This window comes from Psittacula echo, assembly GCF_963264785.1.
Source record: "Psittacula echo genome assembly, chromosome: 2".
In the NCBI taxonomy this organism is placed as follows: Eukaryota; Metazoa; Chordata; class Aves; order Psittaciformes; family Psittacidae; genus Psittacula; species Psittacula echo.
The window spans coordinates 37,765,239-37,783,662 of record NC_137737.1 but is presented as its reverse complement, the minus strand read 5'-3'; the positions used below and the strand labels follow the sequence as shown (position 1 = coordinate 37,783,662).

Sequence of the window (18,424 nt, the reverse complement as noted above, 5' to 3'; positions counted from 1 at the left end):
AGAGTAAAATAACGTAGCTGTCGTTTCTTGGAAATGAGGTTATGAAATGAAGTGAAGGATTTGTGCACATGCAAGATGAGAAGAGGGAAAAAAGAAAGATGGAAACAGTTTTATTTTTAAGCCCCAAAGCCAATGTTTATTTTCAAAAAATCAAAAAACTCTCTCTTCTAAAGGAAGGAACAAAACAACTCTTAGGCATAACTGCATGCAATTGTACAGAAAGAATGACTTATTTTGAACTGCTGTGAACTAATCTTACACTGTCTGCCATTAAAATAGAGGGAAATACTTATATGCCAGCATGTTCTATACATCTTGTTATATGTTTTACCAAGAAAATTTCATTAGAGGGCTCCAGCAGATAAAAGTGACCTCCAGGAAGTTTGTAGAAGGAAGTATCTCCACTTGTTAGATCATGCCAGGCTGAAAAAGATATTTAAATGAGAAATGTCAGAGAAATGTTAACAATTGGAGTCATTCTATGTAACAATTTCAAAATTACTATTTAATAATTATTTTAAATCCCGTATCAACTGGTTTGGTTCATACATTGAGACTGCTTTGTTGATTTAAAGACTGTAGAGAAGCTCTTCATTAACTGATTTGATCAACAGGCAGATGTGTAAGTGTAAGCAAAGTACCTTCTAAATCATGTGCTTGCTGATCTTCAGACCCATTAAAGCAGGTAATATCACAAGAGAAGGGGATATTCCCATCTGCCATCTCAAAACTGTGAACATAAAGCAGTATGAAAAGCAGTAATAAAACTTTCCATCAGATAACCCCAAATACACGTTTCTTCCACATACAAATTAGCATTTTCTTTCTCCTCCAAAACATAACAAACTTCAAGAATTAGATTTTGCAGAACATCGAGGGAAGGAATTACTATGTCTGTAAGATTCTTAGGTCCTTACCCTACTGCAATTACTAAAAACTTTAATGAAAGAATGACCCAATAGGAAAAAAAGGAGCTTCAATCTGCAACAAAAATTCTCACCTACAATAAACGAGTATGTTGTCTGCTTGTATTCAAGTTCTAATGTTTCAAGGTGTTATTAACCATCAGGTTCCTATGGCTAAAATGGGTCCCACATCCAAGAGTGTCCTTGTCTTCGCCAAGGTAAGAAACTTTAACCACTCAGCTACATGAGCTGTTGTGTAACATCCACTTGGAACAGCAGTTAGGGCAGAAGCAGCTGGTTGCACTCTGGATGCCTAGAACACAGGGATTCTTTGCTTCTGCTTAGGCATGGATCAGGATGCTAAATTCAGTGATCCTGAGGCACTATCAGTTGAGATTTTTAGCCTCAGAAAACAATAAAAGATGTGAGAATATTACTTTAGATCCTACGTAGAACTGTAATTCTACCGTGACATGTTCACTTCTGTAATAACAGTAGTGGTTGCTACAATAAGCAGTGTTTTCATCTAGTGCTTAACTACTAGAAGCACACAAAGGAGAAAACTTACGTTTAGTGTTTCATATTCTTTTTGTAACAGAAACAAGAACAAATTACAGAAAAAAATGAAAACCTGAATCAGACAGAAATAAAACTGTAAAATACAAGTATAAATGTAATACAAAATTGTAAAACTTACGACCATGTGTGAAGTACTCTACAGTCTTCTCTGAGAGTATTTATCAGCTGCTTCTTACTGTCTTTATTCTGCAGAAGCTCAGGAGTTCCTCCTGAAATTTCTAGTTATGTAAGAATGTCTTCATCTTTTCTGTCATGTCCAGTTTTGAGGCAAATGAATGCTTCAGACTGTCAGCCAGACAAAACAGATCAAGTGTTGTATATAACATACTTTAAATAATACTTTAATTGAGAGTTGTTTTAGCGAAAAGTACAATGATTCTGTGTCTCCAAAATGCAACTAACGGCTGATTAGTTTAACATCCACAGAAAACACTTCTAGGAAAAGCTTAGTAGCCTGTGTTTGCTGAAAATACAGATTATGAGTGAGCCAAGTACCCTCAAGGTCTGAAACTTTCACACAGACAAGTAACCATTAAATTAATTTTGTTCAAAGTTTGATTCTCACAATTGAAATATAACTAATAAAATAATCTATTTAAGAGAAAGAAAAGCCTAGCAGTGGACACAAATCTGACTGATGTAGAACTAGAAAGTCCAACTGATTATGGAAATTCGTAGGAATAACAATTGCTTCCATGAAGTACTAGCTCATACTCAGGATTGCTCAGAAGCCCCAGAAACAGAAGAATGGAAATAGCAAATGCTGTCTGAGGATGGGAAGACTAGGAAAAAGCCGCTTTACTGTTGTTTCGCTGAAAAGACAAGCAGACCCACCAGAACCTCAGCAGAAACTGGGGACAGATTAAAAAGCCAACAAAGAAGGTGGAAAGAAACAGACAAATGCACTGAGGGTTGGTGCTGGAGGTTTACGAAAGATTAGGTTAAGACAGCTATTTCACATGTTACAGAGTAGGGAGTGGCACTTCATGTTTTGTTTTGATTACTTTTCAGTATCAAGCCAGAGGCCATTAGTAAATAATACAGTATTAAAAAATGTGGCATTAGCTTAAGGACACTGTTCTCCCCAGGCTAAGGTTAGCAGCAGTGAATACTCTGTAATGTGGAATTCTTCGCCTCAGAATTAATTTCCTTTAAGAAAACAAGACATTTTTCTGCATAGATTCAGAAGCAAAGATTGTTTTCTGTTAAAGCCACTCTACATCCCATACTCTAAAATGTTATTTTTATTCTTGGTAGCTAACTTACTGTTTTGTTTCATACTGTTAACGATTCTGAAACTTACGTTTAGGGTGGGTGCCCCTGATAAAAAAAGATGGATTGGTTCTAGTCCATACTTTTCTTTCAAGTGTAGTGCAACTGCAAGACTAACATACGATCCAAAACTGCAGCAAAAAGAGAAATTAAAGCAAAGTAAGCAAAAACATATGTAAAACCCATAAAATTTAAACATCATTTGACTTTCAGTGTTAACTGGCTATGTTGAACAGTTACTGAAACTATATGACATGTATATTATAGTCATATTAGCTAATTGACATGAAGTGTATTCTTGTGCAGTCTACTTTTACAAATCAGACCTTTTTTTGTCTCTCTTTCTTTTAGTATTCTCCTTAATTTGCAGTAAGAACAGTTATTTTGAATTCTTGTGACAGAGTGATCTTCAAAATCTATGTGTTTTGTGAATGGTTTACCCCCTACATTTTAGAGCAAGCACTGACACAAATATTAACAGTAAGAACAATTACAATTTGTCAGCGTAGAAAGAAAAAGAAACACAACACTGCCATTTTTAGAAGATGTGCCTGAAGTAATAGAGTCTTTGACATCAACAGCATGTTTTAGGATGACTTGACAAAAAGCTTTTGCAGAAGGGTATTTTCCTAAATTTTTTGCAAATAAAGGCAAGTTACTATCTATTTCTAGAGTTCAAAGTTAAAGCTCCTTCACCAGAGTATCTACAAATCTATGTATTTTTACCTGTGACCAAAAAATGCAAATGGTTTTTCTTGCAGTTCTTTTAACAAAACACTTGCAATTTCATTAACTACATCTGTCATGTCTTTTGCAAAAGGCTCCCCCTGACGAGATTCTCTTCCAGGAAGGCTTACAGAGGACACTGCAGAAGAGGTGGAGGAAGGGAGGGAAAAGAATTATAGTTATTTCAGATAGAAATAGTGCAATAATTTTAATTAAGCTTTTAAATCTATTTTGCAGAATATATAGATTATTTAAATTAAGCCTTCTTAAAGTTGATACAGAGTATTTGCTATTCTAGTACTGTTTTTTAATCTTTTGAAGAGATTAGGTTTACACCCCTTCCTTTACTCCCAAATGTTGCCTCTCCAACAGTTCTGATTGAAAAATGCTTTGGGTCAGAAATCTGCAGTGTAAGGAATAAATAGATGAGGGAAAGAAGGTTGGTTTTCTAAAATCTTCTTGATGTCACACATACTGCCAAACTCACATGGAGGTAATGGGTCAGATGCAAAGTATTTTAGCAGAGAAAGAATAAACCACTATCTAATACAATAGACAGAAATGTTTGCATCTTACATACTTCCTTTCTGCACAAAACTTCTCTGAAAGAGCATGCTGCACCCTAATTTTATTCATCCATGTCTGCATTTGTTTCTAGGCCATCTCCTTAGTAACTTCTTTGGAAGTAGTTCCAGTGAAAAAAAGCTTTTTCTTCCCCCCCCCTTTTTTTTTTTTAAATAAATAAATAAAAATCCAGGCAAATCTGATGTGACTCGTGCAACTGCTTACAGAAAGCACACAGCATACAAGCATTTAGAGGACTGGTACAATTGCCTTGGCAATGGTCTGTATTGTCATACTGACTTATAAATCCACAGTTTAAACTTCAGTTTTGATACAAGTAGTATAAAACCATGCAAACAGTCTGGGTAAAAGAACTTCTGTTCAGTTTCTCAACATTAAAACTAGGTTCTCAGATCTTCGTTGTTGACTTTGCTGATGCCTTTTTTTAACATATTAACAGTATGACAGTGTACTGCTGTTTCTGAATCACACCAATAGTTTCTGAAGCAGTCAAGCATAGAATCATAGAATCATAGAATAGGTAGGGTTGGAAAGGACCTTAAGATCATCTAGTTCCAACCCCCCTGCCATGGGCAGGGACACCTCCCCCTAAACCATGCCACCCAAAGCTCTGTCCAGCCTGGCCTTGAAGACCGCCAAGGATACTGTAGTCTTGTGAAATTTAGCTGTGAGGATACAACTTTTTAACCTATAATTTGATCCAAGGTGGCACAGAAATTTAACAGCACCCTAATGCAAATGCCAACTCCTAATGGAATTCCTTTCTGGATTAGATCTACTGGATAAACATTGCAGTGCTATCAAGAACATCATAGTCCATTCAGAAAAATTTGCTACCATGTATTTCAGACATGCTTAACTTCTGCTTTAGCTGCACAAATGACTAACCTTCAATTGAACTGCTGAAGAGGTTGCCCCATTGAGCAAAATGAGAAGATCCACTTCCAGCCCATGGAAAGCATATCAGCCTATAGAGAGCATCTGGCCTTTTATATGGACAAGCAACCACCTTCTCCATTCCTTGCAAAAAGCCAAAGAAAACAACACATCATTCTAGAACAAGACTTTTCAGGTAGAGCAAATTAAGTCTAATTTGATACAATGGGCTGCAATATTTTCTGTCATCAAAACTACTTGTGGTACATTAACTATCAGTTATACTCTTTGAGATGGAGTAACTAGAGCCGCATTCAGCTTTATCACAGCAGCTTTAGTATTTTCATTAACTGACTGACAGAAGTAACAGCGGAATCAAGATTTATAACTCCTTCCTTCTTGCTGAGAAGGAAAAATAGCATCAAATATGCCAACTGCATTGTCTCTAGCACCAGATACTGTCTTTACTATCTGAATCTTCTTTCCAAATTTTCTTGTCCTCCATTCTTGCTGATTAGATTTGTGGATATAAGCATTGAGATGATATCCTACAATTGGTAGCATATGCTCAGTATATGTAAGGGCTGATTCATCATAAGACACACCTATATGCCTACATGCAGTCTTTTTTACCTGCACAGAAAATTTTAGAAATGCAACCAGATCAGAATAGGCAGCAATTCATGCCTATTTTAAAACTATGTAATGCAAGCAAGGCAGAAGAAAATCTACCCTAATGCTGCTGTGGCAATTTCTTAATTTTCACATATACCTACGTCTAAACTGGAAAGTTAACTTACTTTGTTAAGAATCACTTCAGAGAAACTCTAAGAAGAACAAGTGAAAAAAAGTGTATCAACAATCACTGGGCAAACAATTGAAAATAGCTGAAGGATAGTGGAACCAGTGCTGCAGAAGACATAATCCCTCTGGTAGATTCATTTAGTTCCAGTACCATTAGTCCCATTTACGCAGTCACTTTTCCCACAAAAAGACACAAACCCTCAAACATTTCTGAAGCCAATGTTTTGACAATCGAATAAGAAAAGAAAAATCAAACTGATTCCAAAGGTGATACAAAAATGTAAAGCCTGATAAAGAAGCACATTTAGTCTAAGCCCTTCAACTATTCAAAGATACACTACCAGTCACTGAGAATTTTCCAGTTTCTACTCATACACGTTTATTCCATCCCCATTCAGTTTACTTTAGCTGCAAATACCTGAGTAGCCAGGAAGACCAGCAGTGTTAGGAAGCAACAGCCTGAGGGTGGATCTACTCCTCAGCACTGCCCAGCAAGGAAGAGCAAAGCCAGCTTCACAGGAGAAGAGCAGATGTGCACCCAGGTGGCACAGCTGCCTGGTTTTAAGTCTTTTGTGGGCTTAAGGGGAGGAGCCCACACTCCAGAAAAAAGGCAGGGACTGAGATACACAGCATCCCAAAAGGGAAACAGGAACATCGTGTGTTAGGTGTGACACATATAGCATTTGTCAGCAATATGAGGAAGGTGCACTGCATCAATCCCACTGATTTAAAAAGCACAGGTTAACATGCCCATGGCAGTACAGAAGTTGAAGCAATTTCAGTACATAGTGACCCACAGCTTTACTGAAGAAAAAGCCTGATAAAGTATCCAAGAAAAGCCTACTTGAATGGGTTGCCCAGGGAGGTTGTGAATGCTCCATCCCTGGCAGTGTTCAAGGCCAGGCTGGATGAGGCCTTGGGTGGCATGGTTTAGTGCAAGGTGTCCCTGCCCATGGCAGGGGGGTTGGAACTAGATGATCTTAAGGTCCTTTCCAACCCTAACTATTCTATGATTCTACCTTTTGTAAGAAATGCAGCACTCACACCTCTGCTTGACAATTTTGTAGGGGTCTGAAAATGTTGATGTAGACCATTGCCTGATCTGAGTAAAACACTGCATTTGGTTAGCAGGCCAGTTGTAATTTCTACAAGCTGGAAGACATAGTGGTGCATGAACAACACACTGGTTATATTCGATGATTTTATACTAGCTACCATATTATGCTCCTAGTGACCAGATGCTATCAGACAACCTAGAAACACCAGGGTATTTGTAACCACATTTGTAGTACTAGGAAGATTGGCTTTTTTTTTTTTTTTTCCATTTTTAGTGTTACTCTACCAAAAATAGCTGTAACAAGAATAATAAAGTAAAAATATTCAAAAGCAGTGACAAAAACTAAGGAACCTGAGTGCCCAAATGGGTTCTGATGCTTAACTTGAGACACATAAGCTGGACTGCTTTGTGGTTTTCACATCATTCTTCATTCTTCCACATTTCTCTTCATCATTTCTAGGAAACTGACAGATCTGTGATGTTAAGAGGAAAGCCCGCCTGTAGGCCTACCCAGTCAGTAAGCACTGCTCCTTTCCCACAGAAGGTCTGCATTTTTTTACTCACTCCTGATTTCTGCTTTCCTGGGAAACCCTAAATCAACCCTTCTGACTGCAGCAGTTTCTGTGGGAAGGCCCAGGCTCCACAGTGAGGGCTGGTCCCGAGGCTTGCAGCTGCCACTTCCAAATGGAAAAAGTGGAATCTGTTGCTAAGGCTAGTGCTTTGGTGTTGCAATTATTATGAAGTAAGATGAGGCACACTTATGTTTGAGAGGTGCACAATTTAAAGCAGGTTACACTGGCTAGTCCTGACGGGTGCTGTTATACACAGGACTACTTCTCCACATGAGGTATCTGCTATTATCAGAAGTGTTTGATCATAAGGTGAAATTTATAATGAAGCATCTCATATGCTTTATTTATTCCTACCTCAAATTGTGCCAACTGTAGAATCTGACACCCTGTTATAGCCCTGTTTGTAACATTAACCATTGTTAATGTTATAAAAGCCAGCTCAACCAAAATTACATTTGCCATTTCCAGGGCTGAAGATAAAAGAGGGCTTTACAGAACTAACTTTGATAACCCAGTACTAGTACAGAATAGGACAGGCTATTTTGGTTGGAAGGGATCTACAATGATCATCCAGTCCAACCGCTTGACCAATTCAGGGCTGACCAAGTTAAAGCATGTTGTTAAGGGATTCTACAAATGGCTCTCAAACACTGACAGGCCTGGGGCATTGACCACCTCTCTGGGGAGCCTGTTCCAGTGTTTGACCGCCTTCTCAGTAAAGAAATGCTTCTTAATGCCCAGCCTAAACATCCCTGGTGTAGCTTTGAACCATTCCCATGTATCCTATCACTAGGATAGGAAATTAACAAGTGATACACTGAATAACTGCAATGTTGTTTTTTTTTTCCTGGATACAAAACTGTGCATACCTGCTGGAAGCAGTGAGTATTATTATGGAGTAGGAATCACTCTTCTGAATAAACCCATACCATGGGATTTGATGACAGTGTTTCCCAAGTAATTATGCAGGTATCCCAGAATATTTTATGCCATCATCGCACATCACACCCTATGGATAATTGCCAGACCTTCTAGGGAAAAACTCTCAGCACTGTTGGCTGAAAAGCAAGTGATTTTTGTTCACCAGTTGAAACAAATTACATTGATCAGAAATTGCTGAAAAAGACCTGCATTAACAGCTCTGCTGTTCAATCTTTCAGGAATCATCAATACTGTAGGTGAGCCAAGTAAAAAGTTGCCAGAGACTGAATCACAGAAAAGACAGAAATAGATCCTAAAAAGCATGAAGAAAATGTTCTCAGAAAGCTAGGAATGTTTATGGACAACCAAGGGCACAGGGTGGTAGATAATCGAAGGGAGAGCTCAAGGAAGGAACAGCAGACTAGACAGTGACAACAGCTCACCAAAACAAAAAGGAAGTGAGATGTGGGACCAAAGAAGTGCAGGTGCTTATGTGTGGAAATAGCAGGAATCCAGGAAAAGTAGAATAGGAAGAGGCTGTAACTGTAGATGCTGATTTACTTCACCAGCAAGAGTTTAAATCTGTAGCATATTAGGTAATATGCATACGTATATAGAATATTTGAAGACAAAATATTTTTCTTCTATAGTCAATGATATTAGTGAGGACGCCTGAACATTCAGACCCTGCTGTTACCAGGAAGCAGAAGTGTCTCACCTCTACTAAGTCACTGATAAAGCAAGGCACAAGCAATTCTGCAAACAGCTAAATGAGTATTAACTGATCATACACTGACCTTTATAACATATTGGACAATCAGGTCACAGCATTGAAATTTTGATAGGTGTATTGATGAAATGAGGAATGTTCCCTAGAACAGTCATTTTGCAAAATGGAAAGAAATGCTAGAAATACTCTTGCCAATGTACTAGGGAAATAATTCAGCGTGGATGTAGTTTAGTACCAGGATCCTTAACATAGAAGCTTTTCCTTGAAGGGATTCAATCAGGAAGAAATTGTGTTGGTTGTCACCCATGACTAAATCACATGACAGCAAATATGATGAGAAGCTTTATGCTAAGACCTGTGGATATTTTTCTTTACTATTTGATATCTTTCTCTTCGTAAATGGGTTGAGGTCATTCAGGTGTTGCCATCATTGCCAGTGGCTGCTAGTAATTATTACTTCATGACACCACCTACAGATACATCAGCATCACAAATAAGCCTCATCTTCCCACCTGTCTTCCCCCTCTCATAATCCCAGAGCAAAGCTATGGGACCAAAGGAGGATTTGGTAACATCTTTACACAAGTTACTGAACAGCCCATGCTGTAAGCATGAATTCACTGATGGTCCTGGTGAGATGTGGGTCCCCAGGGAACTGGCAGATGTAGTTGCTAAGCCATTATCCGTCATATTTGAGAAGTCACAGCAGGCTGGTGAAGTTCCCAGTGACTGAAAAAGGGGAAATGTAACACCCATTTTTAAAAAAGGAAAAAAGGAAAACACAGGGAACTACAGACTGGTCAGTCTCACGGCAGTGCCCAGCAAAATCAGGGAGGACAGCCTCCTGGAAACTATGCTAAGGCACATGGCAGATAAGGAGGTTTTCTACAGAAAAAAGAAACTGGAGAGGGTTTCAAGGTTCATCGCACAGTGTCCAGAGGGACTTCCAGCTGGCAATCACAGTGCTCAGGATGCTTATGAAGTCCAAAGTTAGTACTAGTAAGGCAGCTGTTGCTGCAATGGTGGTTACAAATCAAATCTAATTTTGTTGCAAAATCTGTGGGGAAGGCAAGTACGGGGAGCAGGAAACTGCATGGCTCAGAGAGTAACCTAAGACAAAGCTGTAACTGAGCTGCAGGTTTGTCATCAGCTTTGTCTGGTCTTGCTGATGATGAAAGAGAGAATCCTGCCCTTCCCATGTTCTTGGAGCATAAATGTCTACCTCAGCCTTTCTGCCAACACTAGCAACTATATGGCTATGTAGCAAGAGCACATTGTTTATCAAACTGAAAACTTCACCTGCGTCAGTCAGCTGATCCCATACAGTCTCATCATCCTCTTGCTTTTAAGGCAAGTTGCCCCTCGTGACCTTTTGGCAATCTGTAGCCCCTTAAATAAGCTGGAAAGGTGCATGCTGAGATTACACATAGAGCCCCAAGGTTTGGATGTAAAAGACACATCTGTGCAAACCTAATGGAGTAATTTGCCCTTAATTATTTTACAGCCTTTACTGAAACAAAAATCCTGCGGAGTCTGCCCTACTGGTTTGAAAGACACATTCAGCTGATCTAATTTTCATTTAGAAAAATAAATATCTAAGCTACACACAAGACAGAATTCTTGCATGAATAATCAATCTGTGGCATGCATACAGCTGAATCTGGATTTATTGGAAATCTAAACATATCTGGATAGGGAAATGTCTTTTTTTTTCTTCTTTTTTTTTTTTTTTTGTCTTTTTCTTTTTTTACAAGACAGCAGTTAAAAAATAATAGATTATTTCAAAATTTTCTTTATCTTTCCACTGCTTTCATCTATCGGCCTTATGCGTAAGATCTTAGACCCTATTACAAAGAAGAAAGGATACATAAGAATAACCCTGCATAATCGTGATTTTCCTGGATTGTAAGGTTTTCAACAGAAGCAAGTTTTTATTTTATTACCTATGAAGTTAGATATGTGATCTGACGAATTAGTGGCAGACAAAAGCTGCTTTAGAATGTTCATAGTCAAAAAGAATGCTTCTTTGTTGAACTATTGGCAAAGAAATTGCTCAGTGTGAGAAAAAAACCTACTGAATTTAAAGAAAATATTTCCTGGGGGAGTGCATATCCTTTTATTCACATTTAGAATAAGCTGAAAATAAAATTTTAGTTCTATAAAGATATAAAGATTGTAGTGGTTTAAGCCAAGCTGGCAACTCAGAACCACGCAGCCGTTCGCTCATTCCCCCCAACTTCCTCCCCCGGCTCCTGGAGAAATGGGGAGGAGAATTGAAAGAATGTAACTCCCATGGGTTGAGATAAGAACAGTCCAGTAACTAAGGTATAACACAAATCGCTACTGCTACCACCTGTAATAATAATGATAAGGGAAATAACAAGGGAAGAGAATACGACCGCTCACCACCTGCCAACCGATACCCAGCTTGACCCCAGCAGTGATCTAGCCCTTCCGGGTAACTGCCCCCAGTTCTACATCCTGGGCATGACATGCTGTGGTATGGAATACCTCTTTGGCTAGTTTGGGTCCTGTCTCTGCTTCCTCCCGGCTTCCCCTCCTCCCTGGCAGAGCATGAGACTCAGAAAGTCCTTGGTCAGACTAAACATTTCTGAGCAACAACTAAAAACATCGGTGTTATCAGCACTGTTCCCAGGCTGAAAGTCAAAGACACAGCCCTGCACCAGCTACTGAGAAGGGGAAGAATGACTGCTACTGCTGAACCAAGAACAAAGATATAAAAGATTAAAAGAGCAGTCAGATAAATCACAGAATAATTTTGGTAGAAAAGGGCCTCTAGAGATCATGTAGTCCAAGCCCTGCCTCACTGAGTTTTGAATATTTCCAAGGATGGAGACTCTACAACCTCCCTAGGTAACCTTATTGTAGTGTTCAACCGTGCACATGGTGGGGGTATTTTTCTTCCTAACTAACCCCTTGTTGCACCTTGTATCTGCAAGTCTTTTGTCTTTTAACTGACTATATCCAAGAAGAGCCTGGCTCTGTCTGTCCTGTTCATACCCTTCCGTTAGGTAGGTGAAGATATTAATAAAATCCTCATTTAGCACTCTCAAGACAAAACCTCTCAGCCTCTCCTATACACCACCCACTCCAGCCACAATCACAGGGGCCCCTGCCACACTCACTTCTGTATTTTGACATCCTTCTAGAACAGTGGCATCCAAAATGGACACAGATGTGGTATACTAAAGAAATTTTGGATTATTTTTCAGTTGTGCTTTTGAGAGACAGGCTTTCAGGACATGATGAGCTTTTACATTTGCTTTATTCATTGTCATGGCATGACCTTAGTAGGTGGGCAAATACTAATTGAACAGTACAATTAAACCACAAGCAAGAACAAAACTGCTCTTGCACTGAGCAGCCTCCAGAACAAACATAGAAATAGACCCAACAGCCCCACCCTGCAGAGAACATAAAGACAAAGGTAAAGAAACACTGAGCGCTCACAGCACAGGCCTGTTTTGATATTTCCCAAGTGAAAAAATATTCTATGGTGCACAGTCTAGAAACTATGGAATGAGTCTTTGTGAACTGCAGGACTGTGGTATTTGCCAGTTGGGCAGTCCAGGACCAGAGAGGCTTCTCAGCTATCTAGGCACTTGTAAATCTTACATACTAAACACATTTTATTCAAGCACACATGGGTGAACTGCTTGCCTGTAGATTCTGAAAGCCAGGCAAAAAGCAATCCTATCCCCAGATGGTCTACCTACTCACAGAATTTAGGTCTAAGGTAAGTCAATTCACCAGCCTCCCAATAAGCACAAAGTGGATGAGGGAGCCTTGGAGTCAAACCGTCCACTTCAGTGGTACATATGGAGCCTGCTATTCATGCCGCTGGATTGCTGACACCCAGACAGGCATCTGAAACATCTGGCTGAGAACATGGAAGCTTTAACAAATCAGGGCATTAACAACTTGGCATCTGCAAACTTGTAATAACACATCTGGCAGGCTGGAGGACAGTTAGTCAATGTCATTCTCTATTGGTTTTACCTTTACAACAGAAATGTGGAACAGCCTACGGATACCAGAATGTCTCAGTGTCCTAAACATTGTGATCTAGTTGGAATTTCTTATTTCTGCAGCTGTGTCAGTACCTTACATGTTACCGCGTCACACACATGCTTGTTCACATTCATTATTCACATCATCATTAATAAAAGTTAAAAAAATACTTATTTTCCAGGGTAGATACTTAGGCTTTTTGGAAAATAACAGGGTCATGAAAAGAGGTGTCCTGTTAGAAAGAAAGCACACCTGTAACATATATTGTAATATTCATTACAGGGTTTTTAGGATTATGGACTCAAATCCCTAAAAGTTTTCCTAATTCAGGGAAAAGCAATGGTGTGATCTTGCATTTACGAGGTGAATAAAGCACAGGGATAAACTCTGTAGGAAACCATGTCCCAGCAGCTCCTGAGTCCATGAAAATCCTGGTCTTTGCTTCTTGAAAAATAAAGCCTAAGGCAATCTTTTGTCAATAGACATTATAAAGTAATGGAGAAAAGTATGGAGTAATACTCAGCCTTTTTCTCCATTGGTCATATTTCTCCCAGCAACATCTCACTCATGCCTGCATTTTTAGCAGATTACACTCCAAATAGGTTAGTGCCATTGCTAACATCTAAAAGTTGCTGCTGAAAGATACCTGTATTTGTCTTTATCAACTGATATTCTATTCTCCAGAAAGCTGCCTTACCCATCCCTTTACTTAGACTTCAAAAAAAATCTGGGAAATCATGGAGAAACTTGTTTGTGGACAACTTGCAGCTGATGTGCTCACAGCATCACTAATGCAAAATTACTGAAATAAATATTAAAGTTACACAGCACTCATTCCCAGTTTTATTACCTGGACCTTCCAGGGTGTTGAAACTGCAAATATAAAGACCATGTGGATGCTTCAAAGGTGAACATGAAAAGGAGCAACATAACCTCCCCTCTTTCCATCTCTTTCTGCTGTCAGCTTAGTTCTGCTCTGGCAGAGCTGCATAACCTTTGCTCAGATTTTTGAGGAAATTGTTAAATTGAGAGAAGGAGCTATGAGGAAGTCCGTAGAGTTGAGCTGTGAAATGTAAGAAAGGTAAAATTGGAGGTAAAAGGTAAAGACTGCTGAGATGAGGCCAGGCAGCTGCTCAAGGATCAAGAGGAAGGACATAAATATGGAAAGATATTAACATCTCAAGGGAAAAAAATGAAGTGGCAGACTGCGACATCAAACATGTGCCACAGGGAGCAGTGAAAGCTGACCCTTTTCCATCTACTATCAAAGGCTCTACAGGTGGTTAACATACTAATTTAGTAGGTCATTAATCCTGGCTATCTTTTGTGTATATTAACCACAAAGTAACTGCTTTACATGTAACAGCACATACCAGAAGGTGACTGAACAAAGTGGCCCAGGGAAGAAGAAATAGTGAGACAGGTAATGAGAAGACATTTTGGCAGCGAAGACATGTAGCAAGAGGGAAGCAACCAGAAGGTGCCACTGCTGCAGATGGAATGAGGAAAAGAAGTCAAGGAACAAAGCCCTGTTCACATAAGCTGCGCGTGATAATGCAGTATAGCAATGCTGACATTATGTTCTGAGCATGGCAGTTTATGTCACAGAAAATATTTTAAAATTGATGTCAAAAGAAAATGAAGAAAAGGAGATGAAGTGATCCCTATTATGCCATCTTCTGGCCTTCATCTTCCTGCTCTAAAAATGTACAGTTAGATAATAATCTTTCTTTTTACGAATGGCAGAAAAAGAGCATTAGGGAGCAATTCAGGAGATGAGCAGTTTATTTTATCTGCTTTGATTTCATAGCACCTATGCTAGGTGTGCTTCTGTGCAAGTACAATTGTGAAGAATGATTAAAAATGAAACCCTTCCTATTTCCATCTCTACATGCCAAACAGGGTATTAGAATGTGTAAGTGTTATCTAAAATATGCGGATGGAAAATTATGGCTAGGGCCCAACTCAGATAACATCATAGCAATTCCCGTAACTACAACTAAAAACCTTGACACAACATTTTAAAAACTTGCCATTTGCAATGCAGAATATGAAACAGCAGTCATTGCTATTTCCCAATTACCAATGCTTCAGTGGTGTTGTGACCTGAAAGGGGTCATTTAGGATGTCCTCCCTCCCCTTGGGACCAACAACCAAGTTCGTGATACCCTTGTACTGAATTAAGGTGAAACAATATCAACCAACCAGTTTCATGATTTATTAATACAAAATATAAGGCATGTGGTTAGATGTAATAACAATGATTACTTTAATTGGATCAGCAAGTCCCATGCCACACATTTTCACTTTGATCTAGTCACTGTTCAATGGAAAAGAGAGGAGAAAAAGGGAGAAAAAGAGGGAGACAGACAAAGTATCACCACCTGTGGATCCAGTGATGTCTCATTGGTTCTCTTCACCCAGGGTATTGTTGGTGGTGGGAGCTCTCCTTCTGACCTGAGCCCTGCACTTTCATGTTCAAGTTCTTTTGGGGTTGTCATGGTTTAAGTCCAGCCGGCAATCCAGAAACCAAGCAGCCGTTTGCTCATTCCCCCCAACTTCCTCCCCCGGCTCCTGGAGAAATGGGGAGGAGAATTGAAAGAATGTAACTCCCATGGGTTGAGATAAGAACAGTCCAGTAACTAAGGTATAACACAAACCACTACTGCTACCACCAACAGTAATAATGATAAGGGAAATAACAAGGGAAGGGAATACAACCACTCACCATCTGCCGACCGACACCCAGCCCGACCCGAGCAGTGATCTAGCCCTTCCGGGTACCTGCCCCCAGTTCTACATCCTGGGCATGACGTGCTGTGGTATGGAATACCTCTTTGGCTAGTTTGGGTCAGGTGTCCTGTCCCTGCTTCCTCCCGGCTTCCCCTCCTCCCTGGCAGAGCATGAGACTCACAAAGTCCTTGGTCAGACCAAACTTTACTTAGCAGCAACTAAAAACATCGGTGTTATCAGCGCTGTTCCCAGGCTGAAAGTCAGACACAGCACTGCACCAGCTACTAAGAAGGAGAAAAATGACAGCTACTGCTGAACCCAGGACAGGGGTGTTATCCATAATCTGTATATGAAGAGTAGAGGGGCATTACTATGATAATAATAGGCATAGCTTACTGAGCACATGTGCAGTTCCAAAGCTGAGCTTCCTCAAGGGTCCTCTAAGTGGTCCTTGTCCCTCATATCCTGGTGTCTGCTTTTCCAACTCCATCCTCTGAGTCAGCTCATCCTTGAGTCATCCTTTCACATTCCTGTGGAGGCTCATCAGCTTCCAATAAAGGGGTCAGAACAATCCTATCTACACCGTATTGAGAGCCAACATCCTTGATATTTGCTTCATTTATGCTCAGGGCCTCCATGGCCAAATGCAAATTGTGCAGAAGATAAGCTCAGTTTCCTGTCTCTGACTCACACTATGGAATTAGACAAGCTCAATGTCCAGGCTTTCACAAGTGGCAAGAATAATCAAGAGATTGTGGGGTTGCAGTTTTGGTCTATCGCATGCTGACTTTGCTACACTCATTCAAAACTAGACTTACATTTGTGAACAGAAACCTGAACTAAATCTTAAATCCACTAAGAAATAGCAACTATCACTGCAAACTCCTCATTAAACTGCACTTTTGGGGAAAGAATTGTGTTATACCTTTGTTCTTTTGCACAGGCTACTAATTAGATTTTTAGATGAAGACGTGACTGCCTTTGATTTTAATCTATAAACTGCCTTTGGACCTACCTGGAAATGAGTGAGATGGATCAAGCAAACACTTAGTATTAAAAAACAATGTGTGACAGGAACCTTTGATGAAGGGGAGGGCCACAGGGATGTTAAGTCTACCGTTCCCACAAGGGAACAGGAAACAATAGGAAGCTGCAGTCCCCATACAGCCTCTAATAGCAAAGATGTCTGAAGCCTTATAAGCATGGAAGTGAGCAGTAGGGTCTGCACTTTGTCAGGGTTATACAGGGTTTCTGTAGGTCCCGTGTCTCTGCCTGGAGGCAGTGACAGCAGGCACCAGGCTACATCCTTGAGCCTGATCCAAACCTTCCATTTCATGTAGAGACTCTTGGATGATGCAGATAGCCACCAAGGCAGGAGATTGAAGTGCATGTAACACTGTCACATCAAACTGCTTCAAGACCTACCTGAAATGCCAGTCTTTAATTATCAGTCCCCCAGGACTTGGGAGCAATTCAGAGCAGCCAGGTCTCTCAGCAACAGTAGGAGAGGGGGAAATCTCTGGGCTGAGCCATAGGTCTCCATCAGACATCACCCACGTACGTACACATGCAGGTGGCAGAGACTCTTTCAGTGTGTTAAAGTACAGTACTGGCAGGTGTTTCTGCAATTAGAGACCTTTTAATCTTTTTAACATTAACCACGGCAAGTGAGACTGGGCAGGTCGCATGTCTTTCCCAGTCCAAGAAGTGCTTCACCATCTGGTGACGTGTTTGCTCCAGGATGTGAGGAACGCTCCAGATCTCAGTCTCACTGCTGGTGGTTTGCGCTTACCGCCACTCCCGCAGAGCTGCAAGTCACACCCCACAAGCCTCAATCCCACACCTCATTTTAACAGGTAGCACAGACCTGCTCCACAGAAACGGGAGTCCTTGCAGACTCCTGATCTCTTCCCCACCCGCAAAGCAGTCGGGCCTTTTACCCCTGAGCCAGGAGCCCCTCGTGGCCAGGGTGGGCTCGCAGCGGGGCTCGGGCTGCCGCCGGGGTTACAGGCACAACCCGCAAGGAACACAAACGGCGCTCCCTTGTTTTACCCACACCCCAGCCCGCTACCGACGGCCCGTCCGGAGCGTAGGGGCGGCGAAAATTTTTCATGCTCCCGCCTCTGCGGCCGCAGAGCCACTGCCGCTCCGGCCGCCGCCTCCCGTCTGCGGCCGCCCCGCCCCGCCGGCGTGCAGGCTTCGCGTGTAATCGGGGCAGAGGTGAAAGCAGGCAGGCAGAGCTGGTTGAGGCTGCTGTGGGTCTGTTCAGGTTAAGGTAAGCGGCCCTCCGCGGGGCGAACAGTGATCTCCGTCGGTCTCTTTCATCGGGGGGTGAGCTGCGGTGGGGCAAAGGGCCGTGCGGACGCCGCCGCTGTGTCCTTACTTCCGTCCCCCTGGGCCTCTCTGGGGCAGCTGCGCAGTGTGGGCCCTGGTAAGCAACGGTGCGGCGGGGTGGTGGCCCCGGCCGTGTTCGGTACCGTCCCTCGCCGGGCCGTTGTTCTGCCGGGCGGGGATCGCTGGGGTAGGAGAGGTGGGTCTGCGGGGACTGGCGGGTTGCGTGATGGCGGCCGCGGTGCGGATGATTCCCCCTTCGCCAGTTAGCCACCGATCGCGGTCGGCGGGTGTTCTAGGG

At 41.3% G+C, this 18,424-nt stretch overlaps 1 protein-coding gene across 1 annotated transcript; it reads right to left on the bottom strand.

The window, feature by feature from the left end:
* Positions 1 to 289: 289 nt before the first annotated feature.
* OLAH (oleoyl-ACP hydrolase) lies at positions 290 to 6,223 on the bottom strand (the record flags this gene model as incomplete). The annotated part of the gene is given in 8 exon segments (XM_080609613.1): positions 290 to 423; positions 642 to 730; positions 1,603 to 1,706; positions 1,710 to 1,769; positions 2,788 to 2,887; positions 3,483 to 3,621; positions 4,956 to 5,087; positions 6,166 to 6,223. Coding segments are annotated over 7 exon segments (756 nt in total). The 5' UTR covers positions 5,086 to 5,087; positions 6,166 to 6,223.
* Positions 6,224 to 18,424: the final 12,201 nt, after the last annotated feature.